Genomic DNA, 22,103 nt, shown 5'->3' with positions numbered 1-22,103 from the left:
GTTCTTAAAAGGACTTTTCCACATTCAACAATTTTCTAACTTATTTTCCCCTTCTAAGGAAAATGTATTTTGATCTCATTTTGGCATGGATGAAAACATTGGAGTATGGTTTTCTTTGTTTGAGAAATGTTGCTTTCCCTTCCCCTGTCTACTTCCCCCCCGACCAACCCATTTCTTTTCTTTCCAGGCTCCTGTGACTGAACAGATTGGCCAAACTAAAGATGAATTTTAGTATGTTTATTTCCCTCCCTATCTACTACTAATTGCCATCCCCAATGATCTGTGAATAAAGATAATTTTGTCTTCCCTCCCTCCCTCATATCTCCTCACCCTCTCTTCTCCCCCAAACCAAAAGCCTTGGAATAAAGAGGAAGATTCTAGGGTAGAATGGGGTTTTAGGTGTTGAAGGAAGCAGAGTGATTTCAGGACAATGGGGAAGCTGGGTTCACTGTCCTAGGTGGGTCCTCCTATGAGTGGCTCTCAGGGGTTCTGAGGGCTTCCTTCATTCTCTTTCTCTTCAGTTTTGGTTTATGGGAAGGTTTCTTTATAGAGTCTGGAAAAAAAAGGTAATAAAAAGGTCTTGTCAACATGGAGTCCCACCCAGCCCACAAAGGTGTGTGAGAGATAAAGGAGTTGCTGGTTATGATAACTTCCTTTTTCCAAAACGCTTTGTTTTTGAAATTTAATTTTTTTAATGGACACAAATTTTTATACCCCACATTGAAAATTTAAAAATAAAACAAAAACCTTGTAACAAATAATGCATAGTCAAGCAAAACACAGATCTTCATTGTTCCATTGACATCATTTTTTGTGATCATTGGGAAATGAGATAGAAATTGGATCTTTGAAATCATGATTGGTCATTTTGTTGATCGACTAAGTCCAAGTGCTTTTTATTATTGCCTTTCCCCTCCCCTTCAAAGTGATTCCATTTTACAGATGAAGAAACATGTCAGAGAACTTGTGATTTGTCATGGTCACACATGAGGTTAATGACATAATAAAGACCAGAACTCAAAAGCCCCTGACTCTAGATGAGTGCTGTTCCCACCATGTCTCCTAATAGGTCAGCCAAGCCCCATATAATCAGTTTTTTTCATTTATTCCAAGGTGCAAGTTCTAGAATAACTTCTAAATCTCATTTTCATATTTCAATAATCACAAGAAAGTACTGCTATCCAATGACAATTTTAACCAAGTATAAAGCAAGATGATGAAATGGAAAGAGAACAAGAAGTTTTACTAAGAAACTTAAGTGATAAAGGCTATCCTTTTCTGAATCCTAACTCTACCACTTACTACCTATCCATGTTCCTTGGACTCCATTTTAACATTTGTAAAATGAGATTGGAGGAGAACTTTCAAAATTCCAAACATTTCCTTACATCACAGATATCTAGAAAACATACCAGAAAAAGTTCTAATTGGGAAATCAAGGGGGGAAAAATCACATTCCCAGTTCAAGTTGGAATAAAAAATAGAAGTCTGTGAATATTGGGCACTGGATTTACCCAGAAATGAAAACATTGAACATTTCAATACAAACAAGAAGAGGCAGCAGATCTGGCAAAGAGACACCCGATCCTGTACAAGGAATACAGGTGCCAACTGGTAATTCTATTGGCCATAGATCTAGGAATGGTGGAGAAAGGTAATTGCAAGTAGGAGTGATGGTCTAGGGCAATAAATGGTTGTGAACTATTTTGTGTGTGTGTGTGTGTGTGTGTCTGTCTGTCTGTCTAGAGAGAGAGATGTGCGTGTGTGTGTGTGTGTGTGTGTGTGTGTGTATTGAAGAGCAAGAATAGAAATAAAAAATAGTTGTATAATTCTGATCCTGTGGCCAGAGCATGAAGTACAAAATCAAAAATTAAGGCTGATAAAATTAACAAAGAATAACAAAATCCTATTTAAAAAGTTTATGATAATAAGGATACCCAAGACTAATCCAGAAAAAAGAATAAATTCAAAACATATCCAAGTAAAGCTTTAAAGAAAGGTAGAAATGAGAAATAACAAACAAGGTAGAGTTTGGGTACAAGTTCAGCTAGAATTCTGAGAAGAGGTAGGAGAGTTTGACTTTTAATCAAAAATTATTTTATAAACGAAATCAAAAGTTTTAGAGGAAACAATTGGAAAATAAATGAATGCATGTGGGGAAATTGCAAAAGATAAGAACTATGGAAAAAAGATAGAAATTAACAGCTTGGCATAAGAAACATAAGCAATAGATTCTCTGTAAAATCAGAATGGACCAAATAAAAATTAGTGAGTGGGACAAAAAGAAAAATTAAAAGTCAAAAGGCTGGGGGGAAAAAAGTTTTAAGATATATCAAAAACAACTGACTTGCTACACTCCAAGGATATCAAAGAAAAATTTGTCTACATGGGACAAAAAGTTTATAACTGCTCTTTTTGTGGTAAAGAATTGGACATGAAAGAATGCCCATCAATTGGGGAATGGCTGAACAACTTATGATATGTAAATGTGATAGAATATCATTTTGCAGTATGAAGTGACGAAAGGGATGATTTCAGAAAAACTTGATAAGACCTATGTAAACTGATGCAAAGTGAAATGAACAGAATCAGGAAGGTAAGCCATAGTAATGGTAATATTGCAACTGTGAAAGACTTGGTAATTCTGATCAGCACAATGTTCCACCACTACACTCCAAATGTATGTGTGATATAAATGCTACCCACATTTCCAGGTAGGTAGAGAACCAATGTACTCAGAGTATAGATTGAAGCGTGTGTGTGTGTGTGTGTGTGTGTGATTTTTCTTACTATTTTTCATTTTTGATTAATGCAGCGATATGTTTTGCATGACTGTATAATATTTGCTATCTTTTCAAAGGGCTGGAGAGGGGACAGGAAAAAAAGACAATATGAAATTGAAAATAAATTTAAATGAAAAAATAACTGATCTGGAAAACATATTAAGTAGAGGCCATTTAGGGTTACTAGAAAACCATGACGAAAAAAAGAGTTTAGAGATCATATTTTAAGAAATCAGAAGAAAACTACCTGAATGTCTTAGAACCAGAGGGCATAATGAAAATTTAAAATTCCCTAAAATATTATAGCAAAAATTCAGACGACTTTGGTCAAAGAAAAATTACTGCAGACTATTAGAATTCAAGAACCCAGGAACTACAGTTGGAATTGCTTAAGATTTAGCAACCACCACTATAAAGAAATGGAGAGCTTGAAATACAGTGTTCCAGAAGACAAAAGAGTTAGACTTTAAAACAAAAATAACTTACCCAGCAAAACTGAGTATAATCCTACAGGAGAAAAAATGAACCATTAAGGAAATAGATATTTTCAAGCTTTCCTGATGAAAAGATCAGAGCTGCATGGAACGCTGAAATACAAACACAAGAGTCAAGAGAGACATATAAAGACAAATAAAAATGAACAATCTGTCACAAGGGAATAAACAGGGATAACCTTTTATATTCTAATATAGGACATGACACATGTGCCCACCTATTATTATCAGACATCATAGAGTCTAATGAGACAGAACCTGGGGTGGTTTTTTTCTTTTTTTTTATGTTTTGATTATCTTAGAAGAAAGGAAAGAGGGAAAAGGAAAAACACTATACGGGAAGAGAGGAATGGTAGGGAGTCTCACAATTTATGTGGACAAGTTGAAGATAATATAAACAAGGAGGAAGAGACTGGGAAAGAGCATGACATTTGAACCTCACTTTAATCTGGGTTAGTCAAAGCCAACTAATGTGGTTGGGTGTAGAAATATATTTTGCTCAAGAGGGAAAGAAAAGTGAAGGGGAGATCCGGAGAGTAAAAACTAACTTTTTTTAGTTAGTAGATCACAAAAATGAATTTAAAAAGAAAGAAAGGAAAAAAGATAAGAATCTGTCATTGGACTTTGGACACAGGAAAGAGAAAAAAGGCCAGAGAACAAAGGCAGATTGCATCAAACCTAGAGTGCTCTTGATGAGCACCCTTCTTTTCCCACCTTCTCTTTTACAAAAAGAGAACAGGAAACAGATCAACACAATGACTGACCACAATTTCAGAGGAGTCTTGATGAAATCTGCTACATACTTCCTGATAGGTAAAAGACTCAGTATGCGGATAGACATATTTTGAACATAACCAAGGTAGTGATGAATTAGGAAAACCCAAGTTTAAATCTGATCTCAGGCCCTAGCTGTGTGACTTTGGGCAAGCCACTGAAGTTTCCTCATTTGTAAAATGGCAATAATAGCACTTTTCCTGAGAGTTCTTGTGAAAATAAAATAAGAGAATATTTTTAAGCACACAAACTTTAAGGGGCTATATAAATAAATCCTAGTTACTATTATTACTATGTAATATTTGTCACAAAAGCTTTATTTTTCAATGGGAGGATGTTAGAGGGATATTATTAAAAATAATATAATTTTTAGAAGCTGTACCTTGAATACAACTAAAACTAGAAAGAAAACAGTCAACTAGGGAAGAAATCTTTGCAGCATTTCTCTAATATAGGTCTCATTTCCAAGATATAGGAAAAAATGATTCAAATATATGAAAATAAGAGCCACTTCCCAGTTGATAAGCTGTCCAAGGATATAAGTTGTGTTCAAAGGAAAAAAATCTAAGCTATCAGGAGCCATATGAAAGAAAGTTGTTCCCAATTGTTAATTAGAGAAGTGAAAATTAAAACAACCATTAGCTGCGCAGTTTGGCAAAGATGGACCAAGAAAAGTAACAATAGGGGAATCAACAGGAAAACAGACAAAATAATGCCCTCTAGTAGAGCTTTGAAATCAGCAATTCTGGATTGTAAGTTGGAATTTCTAAATTGTACATACCTTTAAATATACATCTTTACTAAAACTATACTCCAGAATAATCAAAAAAAGAGGGAAAGTTGACAGTGAATGATGTGATTTTATATCCTATAGAATAGGGAATAGGGCCCATTTTCTAAAAACTCTCCTTATAACTTAACATCTCCATAATGTTTTATCATTCTCTTTTGTTTCTTTTACTGCTTATGGTGATGTAAATGCTCAATACATGCATACTACCCTGATTCCTCTTCTCTCCTCAGCCCCTAAGCATTCCTGTTTGGCTCAGATTTGTGCTTACAGCAAAGCTTCCCTATAGGCTGAAATCCCAGTTGGGAGGGGAAAAGATTTATGTCAGCAGATCCAGTAGGATTTGGGATGAAAAAAAGTCTTTAAGGCCCTGTGCGCTCAACTCTGGAACAATATGCTCTTTCATAAATTCCCAAGCTATTCCATCTAGGCAGAGGTTTCTAAGAATAGAAATGACTGACCCTTCTCATCTCTTATAAAAAAGGAAGATGTAGTTTCAGGCTAAAGTCAAGATGACCTGGGTTTGAGTTTTGACTTATACATTTATGTGACTCGGGCACAAGTCACTTGGCCTGTTTCCTCATCTGCAAAATAGGGACAATAGACTACCAACTCTGAGAGCGCTTATTGGGATCAAAGGAGATGATATATGTAAAATTCTTAACATTAAAATACTATCATATGCCCATCTCATCCAGTCCTAAGTGGGGTAGAAGGGTTGGTATTATGCCCCCTACTTCCACTTTTTAGGGCTGGTACGTTTATTGGAGCACGCCTAATCTTGTAATTCCACAGCCACATTTGTCCCTTTTGGAAGAGATCTTGAGAGTCGTTTAGGTCAACTTCCCACCCTTTTCAGGAGTCCCCTCTGCAGCATCTAGAGTTCATTTGAACACCCACAGAGTCTGAATTCTGAGGCATCATTAGTTTTGTATCACAGGTAATCCCTTATTTCTTGGTTTAGTTTGTTTGTTTTTGGTCCCTGAGGAGAAAACATTTATGATATTGTTCTCTATCTGCCTGGATGTATGCTGCCCTGATTTTGAGCTAGCACTGGGACTAGCAACTCTCCCAGGGAGTCCCCTCCTAGAGCCATGTTGACATTACCTCTTTTGACCTGGCCGCCATGTTTCTGCTCCCCAGAAAGGGAGGCTTCTGGGGCATGGACCTGCATTTTGTTGAGCTTTTCTTTTGTACAGCTGGAGTCTCGATGGAGGCCCCAGGCATTATAGAGCTTGGGCAGGCTGTTGCTTTGCTCGGTAGGGGGGGTGGCTGTCTCTGAGGTGTCCAAGGGCCGGAATGCCACCTGTAACATACAGGATGCCAGGGAGCTCATGCCGCAGGGAAAGGAAAAGGGATTAGTCTCTGACTCCACCCTCCAAGCAAAACCAAAGTTGAGGAAAGTGCCCTAAAGCTGGCTGTTAGGATCCCTAAGTCAGACACTGCTGCCATGCTCTCTGCTCCTTTCTCTGAGCAGAATTGTGAGTTCTAATTCTCGACATGCCTTCTAGAGGAATCCTCCCTTCTGCCTTCATTTTTGCCCTTTTAAAAATATGGCTGAAGGCCAAAAAAAAAAAAAAAAAAAAAAAAAAGGAGGTGAATAAACCTTTTGAACTCTAACTCCAGTCTGAATCGTTCCCACCTTTAGTTCTACTTTGTTTGGGGAGCTGGAAGGAGCTGACTTTCCCAGCCATACCTGTGATATGTTCAATTGCATAGGAAAAGTGCTCAGCCCACAGTGGGCTTGTTCCCTGGATATCCCAAGGGAGAAGAAACAGGACAAGGGTGTCTTGAACACTCTCATGCTCCTGCCAGTTTCCTAGTTTCTCCTATGACCAGAGGTAAATCAATGAGAAGACCACTACCCTCTATCTCCGGGGGGATTCTGTGGGACGATGGAAGTGGGCTGGGGATGGGGAGGAGATGGTTACCAGGAACTTGGCATTCTGGTCACTCTTGCTGTACTTGTACAGTCGGCGCAGTAGTTTGGCATCCAGCTCTGAGAAGAGGGAGATGAAACGCCAGAGCATCCTTGGGAGAAGAGACAAGAAGACACTTGAGCACTGATAAAAGGAGGACCAAAGGGAAAGCAGTTTCTCTCATTGGGAAGTCAAAATGGCCTGGGATTGATTGCCTTATCCCAGATCACACAAATAAGGCTGAATTATTTGGGAGGTGGTGCAGAATGGGTAGAAAGTGGGAGAAATGTCGATTTAAGTACCTTGGTTTGTTGAGCAAGTCAAGAGCTCCCCCCACCCTTTACTTTGAATAACTTAATGAGATGATGTTCTTTAAGATATAAGATTTTAGGTTCCTGAGGGGCAGGGGCAGTTTTTCCTTTTTTTTTTTTCTTTTCTTTTTTGAGTTGTATCCCCAGTACTTAGCACAATGCCTGGCACATAGTAGACACAATGTAGACCGATTCTTGTAGGATGGGGTTCTGTATTCAGGAGAATGTGTAGCACTCTGTGGTCCACAGATGTTAGACATGATCATGTTGGAAGCAGTGCTGCCCTAAATACGTACCTGTTACATTTCCTTTACCATTTCCCCCAGTCCTTGAAGGCTCCCCATTGATGAGGCTTCTCCCAAAGAGTAAAGGATGCTGAATGTGTTTTCCCTTGTTTTCTTTAAGACCCAGCTCATCTATCACCTTCTGCCTGAAGCTTTCCTGATTTCCCCAACTGTTAGTGCCTTCTCTCCCCAAACTACCTTAGTTTCATTTGTACCTATATATTTATATATGCATAGGTTGTCACCCTATTAGAATGTAAGCTTCTTGAGAGCAGGGACTATTCCCCTTTTGTACTTAGCAGAGTGCCTGGCACACAATAGGCATTTAATCAATGCTTGTTGGTTGACTGGTTGGTTGAGTGAATGGAGTAGGGGTGGCCCAGACACCTACTTGATACAAATAGTCTCTCAATCTTTCTTTTACTCTCTCCCTTTTTTCAGCCTCAAAATGATCCTAGGAAGGAGGGAACTCAGTGGTGGGACTTTTGGGGAGGGAGGTGCCATACTTCCTCCAATGCTTGATTTCCCAAGCTCGGCAATAATGCTGCAGGAAGGTATTGATGTGGTCCCCTAAAACCATCAGGCTCCTCTTCATGTATTTAAGTTTCTTCTTTTGGGGTAGGTCCCGGGGTAAGTGCAACTTTCGAAGAAACTTCTTTAGAGGTCTCAAGTATTCTTTACACTAAGAGGAGACAACAGGCATGGTTAGAAAAAGCCAGGGGCTTATTTTTCCTCTGGTCATGGGGCAGCCAGAACAAAGCAAAGGATCCCAGACAGTTAGGGGGAATCTGCCTCTTATTCCGTGGTCCAGTCTTCCTCCTGCTCCTTCCCTTCCCCAGGTCCCGGTTCTCCCATCTAGGGAGATGGGCTTTTGACCCTAGCTCTCTAAGGGAAGTGATGGCTGATGTCTGATTGTGCATCCTCATGTTTCCAAGGGTCTTTGGCTCTGTGGATATACCCTGCAATTATAGCATCTACCCACACTTTCCAAAGGATCAAAGAAATGAGACAAAGCTTTGCCAATTCCTTACTCACAATTTTGAAGGTGTCCTGTCCCAGGCCCTCTGCGTGGCGGACAAGTGAATCTCCAGCGGGGATGGTGCTAGAGCTTCTCTCCAGGCAGGGCGCCTCTGTCACCTGTAGGACACAGGCCTGGACTGGGGGTGGGATGGGGTGGAGGGCCTAGTCTCTGCTTTTAGTCAGGGCTTTTGAGCAGGGTTTCACCTGTAGCCAACCTGGCAATCTGGTCCAGGACGTTATGTACCCAAACTTGGACATGACTTCCCTTCCCTTCCCTCCCCCCAGCCAACTCTCTCAAACCAGTATTATCAGAGAGTGGATCATATTAAATACTCTTCTGACTCCACCCCTGTCCCCATACAAAGAACCAACTTAAAAAAGAGGGACACTAGGACATGGGTATCTAATAAGCAACAGATTGAGGCAAATATGTCTTGCCGGACCCTAGATGAAATGTGCTTAAGATTTTCAGCAAAAATGTTTAATTTATTAGCTAGCATGCAGGAGTTAACAAGGCTAGTGAGACCCCCCCAGCTGCTTACAACTACTGCTGGAGAACCGACTGCAGCCAGGTGACAGAGTAGCTCAATTAGAAATTTTACCTGAAGCCAAATGTAAATAATTAACTCCTTGTGATTGAAAGTCAGTCATCAAGTTATCTGTATCTAGATTATGTGCCAGGCACTGTGCTAACTGAGCACCGGAGATACAAAGAAAGGCTAGAGCACCTCCTATCATGGAGCTCACAATTTAAAAGGGGAGACAAAGTGCAAACAGTTGTCAAACAAGATATATACAGGATAAACTAGAAATAATCTCAAAGGGAAGGCACTAGCATTAGGGGAAAGGCTTCTAGTAGAAGGTAAGGTTTTAGCTGAAAGTTGAAGGAAACCAGAATAGTAGTCAGGAAGGGAGGTCATTATGGGAATGGGGGGGCAGTGAAAATGCCATGAGTGGGAGATGGATTATCTTGTGCACGAGGCAGCAAGGAGGCCAGAGTCACTGGATCACTGATCCAGGAAAAGAGTAAAATATAAGAAGATTGGTAAAGATTAGAAAGGATCAGCATATGAAGGGCTTTAAAAGCCAGACAGATCATTTTATGTTTGACTCTAAAAATAATAGAGAGTCACTGGAGTTTTTTGAATAGGGAGGTGAAGGTCAGACATGTACTTTAAGAAAATCCATTAACGGGACTCTCTTCAACTATGAGATGATTCAGACCAGCTCCAATGGTCTTGTGATGAGGAGATTCATCTACATCCAGAGAGAGGACTGTGGGAACTGAATATGGATCACAACATAGCATTTTCTCTCTTTTTGTTGTTGTTTGTTTGCATTTTCATTTTCTTATTTTTTTTCCTGTTTGATTTTCCTTGTGCAGCAAGATATGTTTATATTATATATATTATATATAACATGTTATATATAATATACTTGTACAGCAACTATAAATAAATATGCATATATTGGATTTAACAATTATTTTAATATGTTTAGCATATATTGGACTACTTGCCATCTAGGGGAAGGGGTGAAGGAAGGGAGGGGGAAAACTGAAACGCAAGGTTTTGCAATTTGTAAACACAAAGTTGAAAAATTATCCATTCATATATTTTGAAAATAAAAAGCTTTAGTAAAAAAAAAAAAAAAAAAAAAAGGAAAAGAAAATTCATTAGTTTGCTGAATGGAGGATGGACTGCAGTGGGCAGAGAAACTAATCTGAAGACTATTGAAAGTCCAGGTATGAAGTGATGACATGTCGCAGCAGTGCCACAGGAAAGAAGAGGGCATATAGGAAGTATTACCAAAGCAGAGGGAAGTATTACCAAGACTTGACAGTAGATTGGATGTGGGAGGAAAGGGACAAAAAGCAAGGAGTAATGGATGGTAACTCAATCATAAGGCAAGGTGACTGGGAGGATAATACTGCTCTCTATGATAATAGGAAAGATCAGAAGTAGGGAGAATTTTTCTTGGGGTGTGAGATAGGAGTCAGGGAGGAAGATAATAAGTTTAGTTTTAGATGTATTAGGTTAAGATGTCTTCGGAATATCCTAACTATTGGGGCAAGAACTCACTATTTATTAAAAAAAAAAAAAAAAACTTTTGAAAAAACTGGAAATGAGTGTGGAAGAAAAAAGGAATAGGTCATTTCATATCATAAACCAAAGCAAACTCTGTTGTTTAAATGGTTTAGCTATAAAGGGTAACTTCATAAACAAATTAGAGGAGCCTAAAAGAAAATTACCAAATTTGTGGACAGGGGGAAAGTTAATGACAAGACAAAAGATTAAGAGATTCACAGAAGGTAAAATGGAGAATTTTGATGACACGAAACTTAAAAATTCTTACAGAAATCAAATCAGTGATAGGTAAAAATTAATGATAGATTAAAAAAAATTGGTAAAAACCAAATCATTGATAGGTAAAATTAGAAGCAGGAAATTAGGAAAAAATCTTTGCAGCCCTTTTAAAATAAAAGTCTCATTTCTAAGACATACAAGGAACTGATTCAAATTTATTAAAATAAGAGCCATTCCACAACTGACAAATGGTCAAAGGACATGAATAGCAGTTTTCTAAGAAAGAAATTAGAACTATCAATAGCCATGTGAAAAGCATTCTAAACATTAATAATTAGAAGAATGCAAAATAAAACAATACTGAGGTACCACTTCTCATCATCATCAGTTTTACAAAATTGAAAAAAAAAAAAAGGAAAATGTTAAATGCTAGAGATGCTAGGGCAACATTGGAACATTAATGGTGAAGCTCTGATCTATTTCAGAGAAATCAGTTTAGAAGTATGTCTAAAAAGCTATTAAACTATGTGCATGCCCTTTGTCTCAACAACAACATTACTAGATTTAATCCTCATACAGACACAATAGGAAAAAGATTTACATGTGCAAAAAAATGTATAGCCATTCTTTTTGTGGTGACAGAGAATTGTAAACTGAAGGAATGCCCAACACTTGTGAAATACCTCAACAATTTATGATATATGAGTATAATAAAATACTATTGTATTGTAATGAATTGTGATGAAGGGGATTATTTCAAAGAAACCCAAGAAGACTCATATGAATTGATGCAAAATGAAGTGAGCAAAAGAACAAGAAAAGTTTATAAAATAACACTATTGTATAGACAAGCAATTGAAAACGACTTAAGAAGACTAATCAATATAATGGCTAACAATTACAGAGGATTCAAAATAAGACATACCTTCAGAGAGAGAAGTGGTGAACTCAGAATGCAGATTGGAACATATCTTTCTTTTTCTTTTTTTTTTTTTTTTGGACAAAACTAATGAGGGATTTGTTTTGTTTAATTTCATATTTTAACATATTTTATTTTTCTTTCTCAATGAGTGAATAATGGGGAGATGGAAGAGAGAATTCAGAAAATAAAATAAAATTTAACTTACTAAAATATATCTGTGAGACATTCAGTACAAGAGGTCAATAAACAATTGGAGATTAAAGTCTGATGGCTGGAAAAAATGTTAGGGCTAAATGATAAGTAGATCTGAGAATTATCAGAGAAATGATAAATGAATACACAGAACCTAATGAAATCACTAGATGAAAGAGTATGGAAGGAGAAGAGGTCTTAAAGCAAGTTCTGGAGGATGCACACTGGGGGATCATAGGCATAATATGGACAAAGATCTAAGATCAAAGAGCAGTTAGAAAGGAGAAAAATTAGAACAGACTGAACTGTCATGAAAACTTAGAATACAGTATCAAGAAGAGGTGATTGACAGTATCAAAGACTGCAGAGAGTTTAGGAAGGTTGAGGATTGAGAAAAGACTATTAGATTTTGCAATTAAGAGATTATTTGGAGAGAGCAGTTCCAGTTGGATGATAAGGTTGGAAACCAGACAGTAGAGTTGATGAGAGAATGAGAGGAAAGAAGTAGAAGGACTGATTTATAGAGAGCCTTCTCAAAGAATTTTAACAGAAAAGAGATGTGGGACAATAACTACTGGGAATGAACAGATCAAATGAGGATTTTTTTTTAAGATTGGAGGAGTCGTGGACACATTTGTAGGGAAACAGCCAGTAGTCACAAAGAGATTGAAGTGAGATAATGGGAATTACTGAGGGGACAATCTACAGAAGATAGGGTTAAATAGAATCCCCTGTGTATATAAAAGTTTGCTTTGGCATGTGAGATTGAGGTGAAGTAGCCAAAGATATCTGGGGGATTTGAGATGAGAAAGAGATGAAAAAAAATGGAGCTCTCAGCAAATGGCCTCAAGTTTTTTCACTAAAATATGAAGATTTCATATTTTCAAGGTTTCTCAGCTGAAACCTTCAGCTGAGAGAAGAGGAAAAGGGAGCCATGGGAAGTTTGAAAAAGAATGAAAAGGTTTTGGAAAAGCCTCTGTGGTGAGTGGGATAGTGAGTTAATTAGGGAGGTATAAAAGAATCATCTTGCCACAGCCGACCTCCAGGTGAGATTATGTAATAATTTGAGTTAAATAGCTTTACTCAATAATACATCAGTAGGAACAGAGACAGTGACAGTGGAAGTGATCCTGGGACTAGAAAGAAGAGGACAGTGTAGAATTGAACTGGCTCACCAACGGATTAGGATGAAGAAGGGGGAAAAAAATGATGGTTTAGGAAAGAAGTCAATAAATGAGGGATTAGAAGTCACAATAAGGATCAAGAGCAGGGTTTGGGGTTGCAAAGCAGAGGAATAGTTAGAATGACGACAGATTGTGATCAGAATTTGAGACCCTAGAAGCAACAGGTTCTGAAATCTTTCTTAATGGACTACTAATAGTACTTCCCCTCTGTCAATTCACCTTTCACAAAACTTTTTGATCCGAAATACTTTGTCCCCACTGTTCAAAGCCCAGTAAAAATTCTATTTCCTCCAAGCCTTTCCCAACAATCCCACAGTCTACAGGGAGCTCTCCTTCCTCAGCCCCTGGACCACTCACTGAATTCCTTGACATTTAATCAGTCATGTGACATAATGTCTGGAAGGTAAGACTTGAAGCCAGAAAGACCTCAGTTCAAAATCTCCCTTTGATCAGCTTACTAACTATGTGACCAAGGGTAGGTGTTTCCCAAGTATCAGTTATCAAACTCCTTGACATTTAATCAGCCATGTGACAATGTCTGAAGGTTAGACTTGAAGCCAGGAAGAACTCAATTCAAATCTTCCCCTTGATGAGCTTTCTAGCTATATGATCAAAGGTAGGTGCTTCCCAAGTATTAGTTATTATTCAGTTCAACAGATGTTTCCTGAATATCTACTGCATGCAAGGTATTATACTAACAAAGAACCTGCTGCTGCTACCTTGCCTTTCTACATGTCTGATCTTCCTATTCTAGATTCTAATAGCAGGGATTCTGTCTCATATCTCTTCATCACTCTAGCCTCTAGCCTAGTACCTTGCATATTTTTTTAAACTAATTCTGTGATTTAATTGACTTTAGAAACTCTCATGATGAATCTCCCTCGACCAAAACTAGTCTATACCTATTTTTCAATTGACAATCTTAAAGAGTTGTCCAGGGTCCTAAAACATTAAGTGACTTGCTCAGGATCCCATAACTAATATGTATCAGAGGTTAGTCTTGAACCCAGGTTTTCCTGCCTCCCATCTGGTTCCCTTGCCATTACTCTATACTGCCTCTCACCCTGCCTTAAGCTGGGCAAAATAAGGTCGAAGGTGCTGCTAAAGTGACAAAAATGCTAGAGAATGAATGCTAGGAGTACATGGAGTAAAAGCCACACAAAAGTGTCTTTCCCAGTAGATTCATTCAGCATGCAAAAAAGGACCTCTGAAAGCTAAGAGGCTATAGTAGGGACACATAATTGAGGGATACATTAATTTGATTCATTTATATAAATTTGAGTTAGGTATAAACAACTTTTCAGTATAATATATGAAAGATAATAACTCACGGTAACATAGATCTTTAAGCAAAGTACTTTGCATATATTGTCTCATTTGATCCTCACAACAATCCCAAGAGGTAGGTGCTATGATTAAACTCATTTTACAGATGAAGAATCTGAGCCTGAGAGAGAGATTAAGGGTCTGAGGGAGGATTTGAACCCAGGAGCTTCCTGATTCTAAGTCCAGTAATCCACTAAACCATGCTGCCTCACAAAGATGATGTAAATGCACTTGTAAATAAACAAATGAACCTTCAGATTCTCTATTCCTCCCAATAGTGGTTACTCTAGACACTGGGCTAAGATGCCCTGGCTAACTTGTCTCAAATCAAACAGCAAGATGGGACTTCTAATTCAAAGCAAGGTCATTTTCTAAGTCTCTCATCACTTCCTTTCCTTCCTCTTGTCTTCCTCCCGCTCTCTTGAATCTTCTGCTAGCTCCTTGCTTCTTTACAATCTTCCCTCCCTCACTATCTCTCTGAGTCTTTATTGTCATTTGCCTCCCAGATGTCCCACTTTACCTTCTCTAGTGCCTTGTCCCCTTCGCCCCCTAGCCCGTCAGAGGCCTCCATCTCAGCTGCTTGGCTAGTGGGCTCCTGAAAGGAGACACACACTTCCCCCCACCCCCGACTTCCGATCCTCCTCTATGACCTGAGCCCCACCTGGAGTGTGGAGGTTGACTCCAGAACTCATAGGGAAACCATAGCAACTGCCAAAACAGAGCACCCTCTTCACAACCCCTAAGGATGCCAGACCAGATCTTAATGTCATCTGTAAGGGCACACAGCTGTGTACGGCCCAAGGAGAACAGTACGTCATCCGTATGTAGTCTCATTGAGAGTCCCGGGACTTCTTAGGAGTCCACGTTAGCTCAGGAGGAGGCAGATGTCCCCAGATGTACCTACATACATACATGCAGCTGTATCTTCAGAGGCTAAGAACTTGATTTTAAGCACATAAATATTATAGCAACATACAACAACAACAACAAAAAACATTGACACCTGTGTACAGAGCATTATTGTATTGTTGTTCAATTAAGTCTAATTCTTTGTGACTCCATTTGGGACTTTTTTGGCAAAGATAATGGAGTGATTTGTAATTTCCTTCTCCAGTTGATTTTACAGATAAGAAAATTAAGACAAGCAGGGTTAAGTGACTTGTTCAGGGTCATACAGTTAGTAAATGTTTGAAGCCAGATTTCATCTCAGTTCTTTCTGACTACAATCCTGATGCTCTCTTCACTGTGACACCTACCAATATCAAGCACTGAGAAAAACACAAAATTTAAAAAAGACATGTTCCTTGTCCTTAAGAAACTTACAGTCTAGTAAGTCTGAAGAAACTTACAGCCTAGTAAGAGGATGAGATACTAATATATAATAGAAATATCTGGGGTTTGAACTTTTACTCAATAAGGAATAGGGAATCACTGAAGGGTGACAGGACCGTATTATTGCTTAATGAAGATAAATCACTGACGGGTAGCCTAAAAAAAAGAATGAAAAGAAGAGAGACAGGACATTCTGATAAATGATTTGTAATAATTCAGATGGAAGGTTAAAAAAAAAAAAAAACATGGTTATTAGGATGATGGCCCTGTAAATGGAAAGCATGGGATGAGAAAAGAAATGTTGCCTAAGTCTAGTGGATTGAGGTGAGGGAGAAGGAAAAGCCAGAGACAACCTCAAAGAGAATGGTGAATAATGATGTCATAGACCAACACAGGGAAGTCTAAGGGAAAGAAATGCTCGGTTTTGATCAATGTTGAATTTGAGGAGGTGAAAAAGCAATCATCCAAATAGATATGTCCTATAGGCAGCTAGAGAAATCTGTGTGAGAAGAGCCATTTGCCAAGAGCCAGTAAATGAAAATGAAAATGATTGGCTTGCCAGTCAAGAGGGAGGTTGGAGAACCAGAAGAGGGACCACATCAAAGTCTTTGTGGAACATGAACATTTAAGAGAGCATGAAGAGGTTGGAACTGGTAAATGCCCAGTTTTGTTCAGCAGCACATGAATAGGAGCAAGGGCAGCAGATGGTAAGAATGATGTAAGGTTAAAGCTTGGAAGGGTGGAATAGATGATGGAAGGAAGGGAGAAGGGACCCAAGAAAAAGGGATAGAGTAGAATTAATCTGGTTTACCAAAGAATCCTGCACTGAGGGACATGGCAAAAGAAAATGTTAAAAAGGCAAAGGAAACCCAAGAGATAAAAGTGTCTCTGATAATTTCTAATCAAATGAGATTACTGATATAGTCAAAACCTGAAGTGGGATCAAATGGAATAATTTTTTAAAGGACACTAGATTTAGTAATTAAGAGATCATGAAAAGTTGGAAAGATGGCAAAGAATTGAGAGGAGTTAGTAATGAAATTGTGGTACTGGAAAGAAGCAACCTTTTCAGGTTTAATGGTGAAAAGAATGAGAGAGTGTGGTAGAAAGGCTCAAAAAAGGTGTTTTAGAATTAGGGAGATTCTAATATATTTGTGGGCAAAAAGAAAAGCTGAAGAGTCAAGGAAGAGATTGCAGATGAATAGAAGAGGGGATACCTGCTGGAATGAGGTTCAAGAGGAAGCAGAAAGAAATATGATTAGGTAAAGAGATACAGGATACAGGTAGGAAATAACTTTCTTTTTGTAACCTGAAAGAAGAGAGTATCTGATGTTGTGAAGAACTATGAGGAATGGACAGAAGAGAGTGCAAGTCAAATGGCCTCAAGCTTCTTAAGTGAAGTTATTAAGAGGAAGACACAAAAATTGGAACAGTCCTTTGAGGGAATTATATAGGAAGCTGACAAGGATAGTCACTGGAGAGATTATTAAGCAACAACATTAAGCAACCATTGGGGTTGATGTGCTATGAATTTGTACATGATATTGATTTGTGTAGAAGGATTTTTTTCTCTGCAGCCATAGATAAAGAAAGGAGGAAATGGATGGTAGGCATTGCCATGGATAATCAAAGGAGGATTCAAAGGTTGAAATAGGAAAAAAAAAATTAGGGGATGTAAGGGATTAGGGGACAGCAACTAACATAATATTGAAGTGGCAGAAAATGGGAATTAAGGCTGGTTATATAGGAAAGGAAAACCAGAGTGAGGTACATAGATTAGGAGAATAGGGAAAAGAACTAGCAATAAGGATGAAGATTAGCTCTGCTGTGAGTGACAAAGTAGACAATATAGAAGGATAAGAGGCTGTAGTCAGAGAGAGAATTTAATGTTATAGATCTTGAAGAGTTGGTAAGGTCTAACTTCTCCAAGTCTATAAAAGTCCTTTCTACCACACTCTCTCATTCTTTTCACCATTAAACCTGAAAAGGTTGCTTCCTTCCAGTACCACAATTTCATTACTAACTCCTTTCAATTCCTTGCCATCTTTCCAACTTTTCATGATCTCTTAATTACTAAATCTAGTGTCCTTTAAAAAATTATCCTCCCACCTTTCCAGGTCCCCAATCTAGAGAGTTAGCTTCTACTCTTCATTATCTTTTATCCACATATATACAATCAATTGATATCTTGTTGATTCTGTCTTCTCACATCCATTCCTTTCTCTCAATTTGTATATGAGTTCATGTTCTCATCACTTGTGTTCTGGACTATTGCAAGAGCCTCCTAATTGGTCTCCTTCCCTCAGATTCCTCCCTTTTCCAATCGAATCTCCACGTTGTTTTCAAAGTGATATTCAAAAAGCACAAGTATAATTGAGTCATTTACTTGTGTAATAAGCACTAGAAGCTTCCTATTGCTTCTAGGATCAAATAAGCTTTTCTATTTAGTATTGAAAACCCTTCACAAGTTGGTTACAATCCCTCTTATTACACATTACTTCTCTTAGTTTCTTCCAAAGTTCAGCTCAAGGACCACTTTCTACATGAAGCCTTTTCTGATCCCCAAGTTGTTAGAGCTGCCTCCAGAAATTTATTTTATGTTTAATATGTGTGCATGTGTATTCTATTATGTAGTTCTATCTTCTATTGTATATTTTTCTATTTATATGCATGCATGTCTAGTAGAATATAAGCTCCTTGAGGGCAGGAGCTACTTCACTTTTGCCTTTGTATATCAAGATAGAGCCTGGCATAAAATAGCTTAAAAAATTCATTAAAAATATCAGCATGCAAATATTTAGCCAAAGTGGTATAGTAAAGGAAGTGATTAGAACTGAAAAGATTGAATTGCTAAAAGGGATCAAGAACATGAATATTAAAGACTTCAACTTTGATAGCATATGATGGGATAGAGAAAAATAGCTCATGAGGTTCTTGGTGCTTAATAATATCATTAAGAAATTGGGAGAGGGGTCTGTAGATGCCAGCAACAAGGGTGGCAGTAGAGGGAGAAAGAGGGTTATAAATGGGTTTCTTGGAATGATCAGAGAGAAATAGTATAGAGATGACAGTGGAGAGCAAAGGGGTCCCTTTGTGTGTATATGTATACATATATACATACATGCTTATGCTTTTATATATACATACACATGTATGTTGTATATATGTGTATATGTGTGTATGTATTACACACCTGACTCCCAAGATGGGAAAAAAGTTTGCTTACCATGGAGAATGTTACAAGAATTGTTCTGTCCGGGGCAGCTAGGTGGTGCTGTGGATAAAGTACCAGCCCTGAAGTCAGGAGGACCTGAGTCCAAATGTGGTCTCAGACACTTCACTCTTCCTGGCTGTGTGACCCTGGGCAAGTCACTTAACCCTAATTGCCTCAGCAAAAAAAAAAAAAAGAAAGAAAAAAGAAAAAGATTATTCTGTCCTTGGAAAGCCAGATTGTCATTAAAATGGGAAGGCAGAGGAATGTTGGCTCAAGTGTTCAAGGATATAAAGAGAGTTTATGGACAATAAACAGAATTGGGGTTTCAATGGGCTTACAGAATGGGCTAAGATGCTAATTAGCTGAGGAGAATAGAGATGGATTTTCAAGAGAAAATAAATCCAATGGCATGATGCTTGCTGCTAATGTAGTGAGAGAATAATCCAGATAAGGATTCATCAAGGAAAATGATGTGGCAGATTTCTTCCCTCAATGGAGAAGAGACTAAAATTTCCCCAGAGTTCCAAAAAGAATATAGAAGGTTGGCATATTGATGTTTAATTCCCTCAGGTTTCTTCCCTAGGTAGCCTTGAATCCTTGATGGAGAAAGCCTGGATGTCCAGACCCCTTACTTTGGAGTCATTATTTATTTACGTGTCATTTCCCTCCTTTCCTGAAGTCAGGATCTGAGTTATAATCCAATTTATGTCTGCAGGCCCAGCCTTAGTGGATTCTTGGTGAAATGCTAATTGAATTGAATAGAATTTCCTAAGAAAGCTGTAAATTCTCCAAGGATGGTGACTACTATTTAATGTATGGGAAGCAAAGGCAAACAAGAGAGAATGAAAAACTGAAAGAGAACACTGAATATTGAATCCCTTCTTTTCTACTCTGATAATCAAGGTGACCAAATAGTTACTGAGTTCTGACTTTATGCTAAACATAAATAAATGATAAGTAAAATATGTAATGAGTAATATAGTAATCTCTATCCTCAAGGAACTTGTAATTTACTTAAGAATTGAAATCAGAAAGACCAAGATTCAAATTCTCCCTCTGATACTTAATAGGTTAGTGATTATGGGTAATAACGTCTCTTCATCAATAAAATGGGAATAAAATAGATATAAAACCTATATAATAGGATTGCTATGGGATTCAAATAAGCTTTTGCTTATTTGCAAATAAGCAATATGCTTCATCAATATGAAAGTTAAGTCAATAAGCATTTATAAAAGTTTGCCAGGCACTGTACTAAGGAGCTCATAGGCTACAGGGGAAGACAACGTACAAATAATTATATGTAAACAAGTTATAGACATGATAAGTTAAAGAAGAATAATCAAGAAGAGAGAGGCACTTGTACTAAGGGGGATCAGAAAACACTTCTTACAGAAGGTGGGATTTTATCTGGGACTTGAGAGAAGCTAGGGAAATTAGGAGATAAAGATGAGTTAGGGAAACCAAAAGATGGAGACCAAGACGGAAAACATTACAGATCTGGGGAAAGCCAGCGAAAATGCTGCAAGTCAGGAGATGGAGTGTCTTGTGCAAAGAATAGCAAGGAGACTAGTATTATTGGATCTAAGAGTATCTGGAGGAAAGCAAAGTGTAAGAAGCCTAGAGAAGTGGAAAGAGATCATAGTATGAAGGGTATTAAAAGCCAGAGACGATTTTATGTTTAATCCTGGGGCAATAGGAAGCCAATGGATTTTATTGAATAGGGAAGGGACCTATACTTTCGGAAGGTCAGCTTGACAACTGAGACGGACTGAAGTGAGGAAACACTTGAAATAGAGAGACCAACCATTAAGCTATTGATATAATCCAAGACTGAGGTGATGAGAGCTTGTACCAGGAGAATGGTGGTACCTTTGACAGTAATAGGGAAATTCAGAAAATATGAAGGTTTTGGGGAAAAGATAATGAGTTCTGTTTTGGACAAGTTCAAACAGATAAGTAAATTTGAAAATCACCCACATGACAATACTTGAAACCATGGAAGATAATGAGATCACTGAGGGAAATAGTTTAGAGGGAGAAGACAAGATGGCTAAGACAGGGCCTCTGGGGACATTCACAGTTGATATACATAATCCAGTTGAAGATCTGGCAAAGATAAACTGAAAAGAAGCAATCAGAAAAGTAAGAGGAGAAGCAGTGTGGAGCAGTGTTATGAAAACCCAAAGAAGAATTGAGGAAAGACAGTGATAGCATCAAAGGTTGAAGAGAGGTCAGAAAGAATAAAGATTAACAAAAGGCGTAAATTTGGCAACTCAGAGGTCCTTGGTCATTTAAAGCACTTCATAAATGTCATTATTAGTAGAGGCAAGATAATAATAATAATAAAATAGTTAACATTTATATAGCACTTACTATGTGTCAGGCACTGTGATAAGTGTTTTACAGTTAATGCCTCATCCTGTGGGAACTGAGTGTGGACCACAACATAGCATTTTCATGCTTTCTATTGATGTTTGATTGCATTTTTGTTTTCCTTCTCAGGTTTTTTCCTTTCTAGATCCAATTTTTCTTGTGCAGTAAGATAACTGTGTAAATATATATACATATATTGGATTTAACATATATTTTAACATATTTAACCTGCATTAGACTACCTGTCATCTAGGGAAGGGGGTGAGAGAAGGAGGGGAAAATTTGGAACAGAAAGTTTTGCAAGGGTCAGTGTTGAAAAATTACCCATGCATATGTTTTGTAAATAAAAAGCTTTAATTAAAAAAAAGTTATCACCTCATTTGATCCTCATAACAACCCTAGGAGACAGGTGCTATTTAATCAGTTTACAGATGAGAAAACTTGAGATAAACAGAGATTAAGTGACTTATCCAGGGTCACATTACTAGTAAATAACTGAAATTGGATTTGAACTCAGGTCTTCCTGACCGAATTTAAACTCAGATCTTCCTGATTCGATTCCGGATCCGAAACTCTATTGCACCTCTAGAATGCCTAGATATTTGACTGGACTTAGAAGGATGAGAACTATTTGGATGGGAGGATGGGAGGGAGGATGAAGAAAGGAAGTACATTCTAGCCTGATTATAATTGTGTGGGCAAAGATACAAGGTGGGAAAGCATGAAAGGGAACTCAAGGGAATGATGTGGTCAGTCTGATAGATTGATTCTACAATCAAGAGTAGAAATGCAATACTATCAGTTCAGAAAACTCTAGGGTATATAAAAAGGTAAGGCACCTGTGATCCTACTTGTTCTCTCCCTTAAATACCTGGT

General features: G+C 38.0%; 1 protein-coding gene across 1 annotated transcript; it reads right to left on the bottom strand.

Moving 5' to 3' along the window:
• Window positions 1-222: 222 nt before the first annotated feature.
• Window positions 223-14,940, bottom strand: CHCT1 (CHD1 helical C-terminal domain containing 1). The gene is made up of 6 exons (XM_051994097.1): window positions 14,826-14,940; window positions 8,391-8,492; window positions 7,862-8,037; window positions 6,773-6,872; window positions 5,949-6,147; window positions 223-553 (listed from the first exon to the last, which is right to left on the bottom strand). Exons 1-6 carry the CDS (start codon window positions 14,874-14,876, stop codon window positions 468-470), a joined length of 714 nt encoding a protein of 237 aa, XP_051850057.1. The 5' UTR covers window positions 14,877-14,940; the 3' UTR covers window positions 223-467.
• Between the last annotated feature and the right edge of the window lie 7,163 nt (window positions 14,941-22,103).

Source organism: Antechinus flavipes, chromosome 4 (assembly GCF_016432865.1).
Source record: "Antechinus flavipes isolate AdamAnt ecotype Samford, QLD, Australia chromosome 4, AdamAnt_v2, whole genome shotgun sequence".
In the NCBI taxonomy this organism is placed as follows: domain Eukaryota; kingdom Metazoa; phylum Chordata; class Mammalia; order Dasyuromorphia; family Dasyuridae; genus Antechinus; species Antechinus flavipes.
This window is presented reverse-complemented; position numbering and strand designations above follow the sequence as displayed.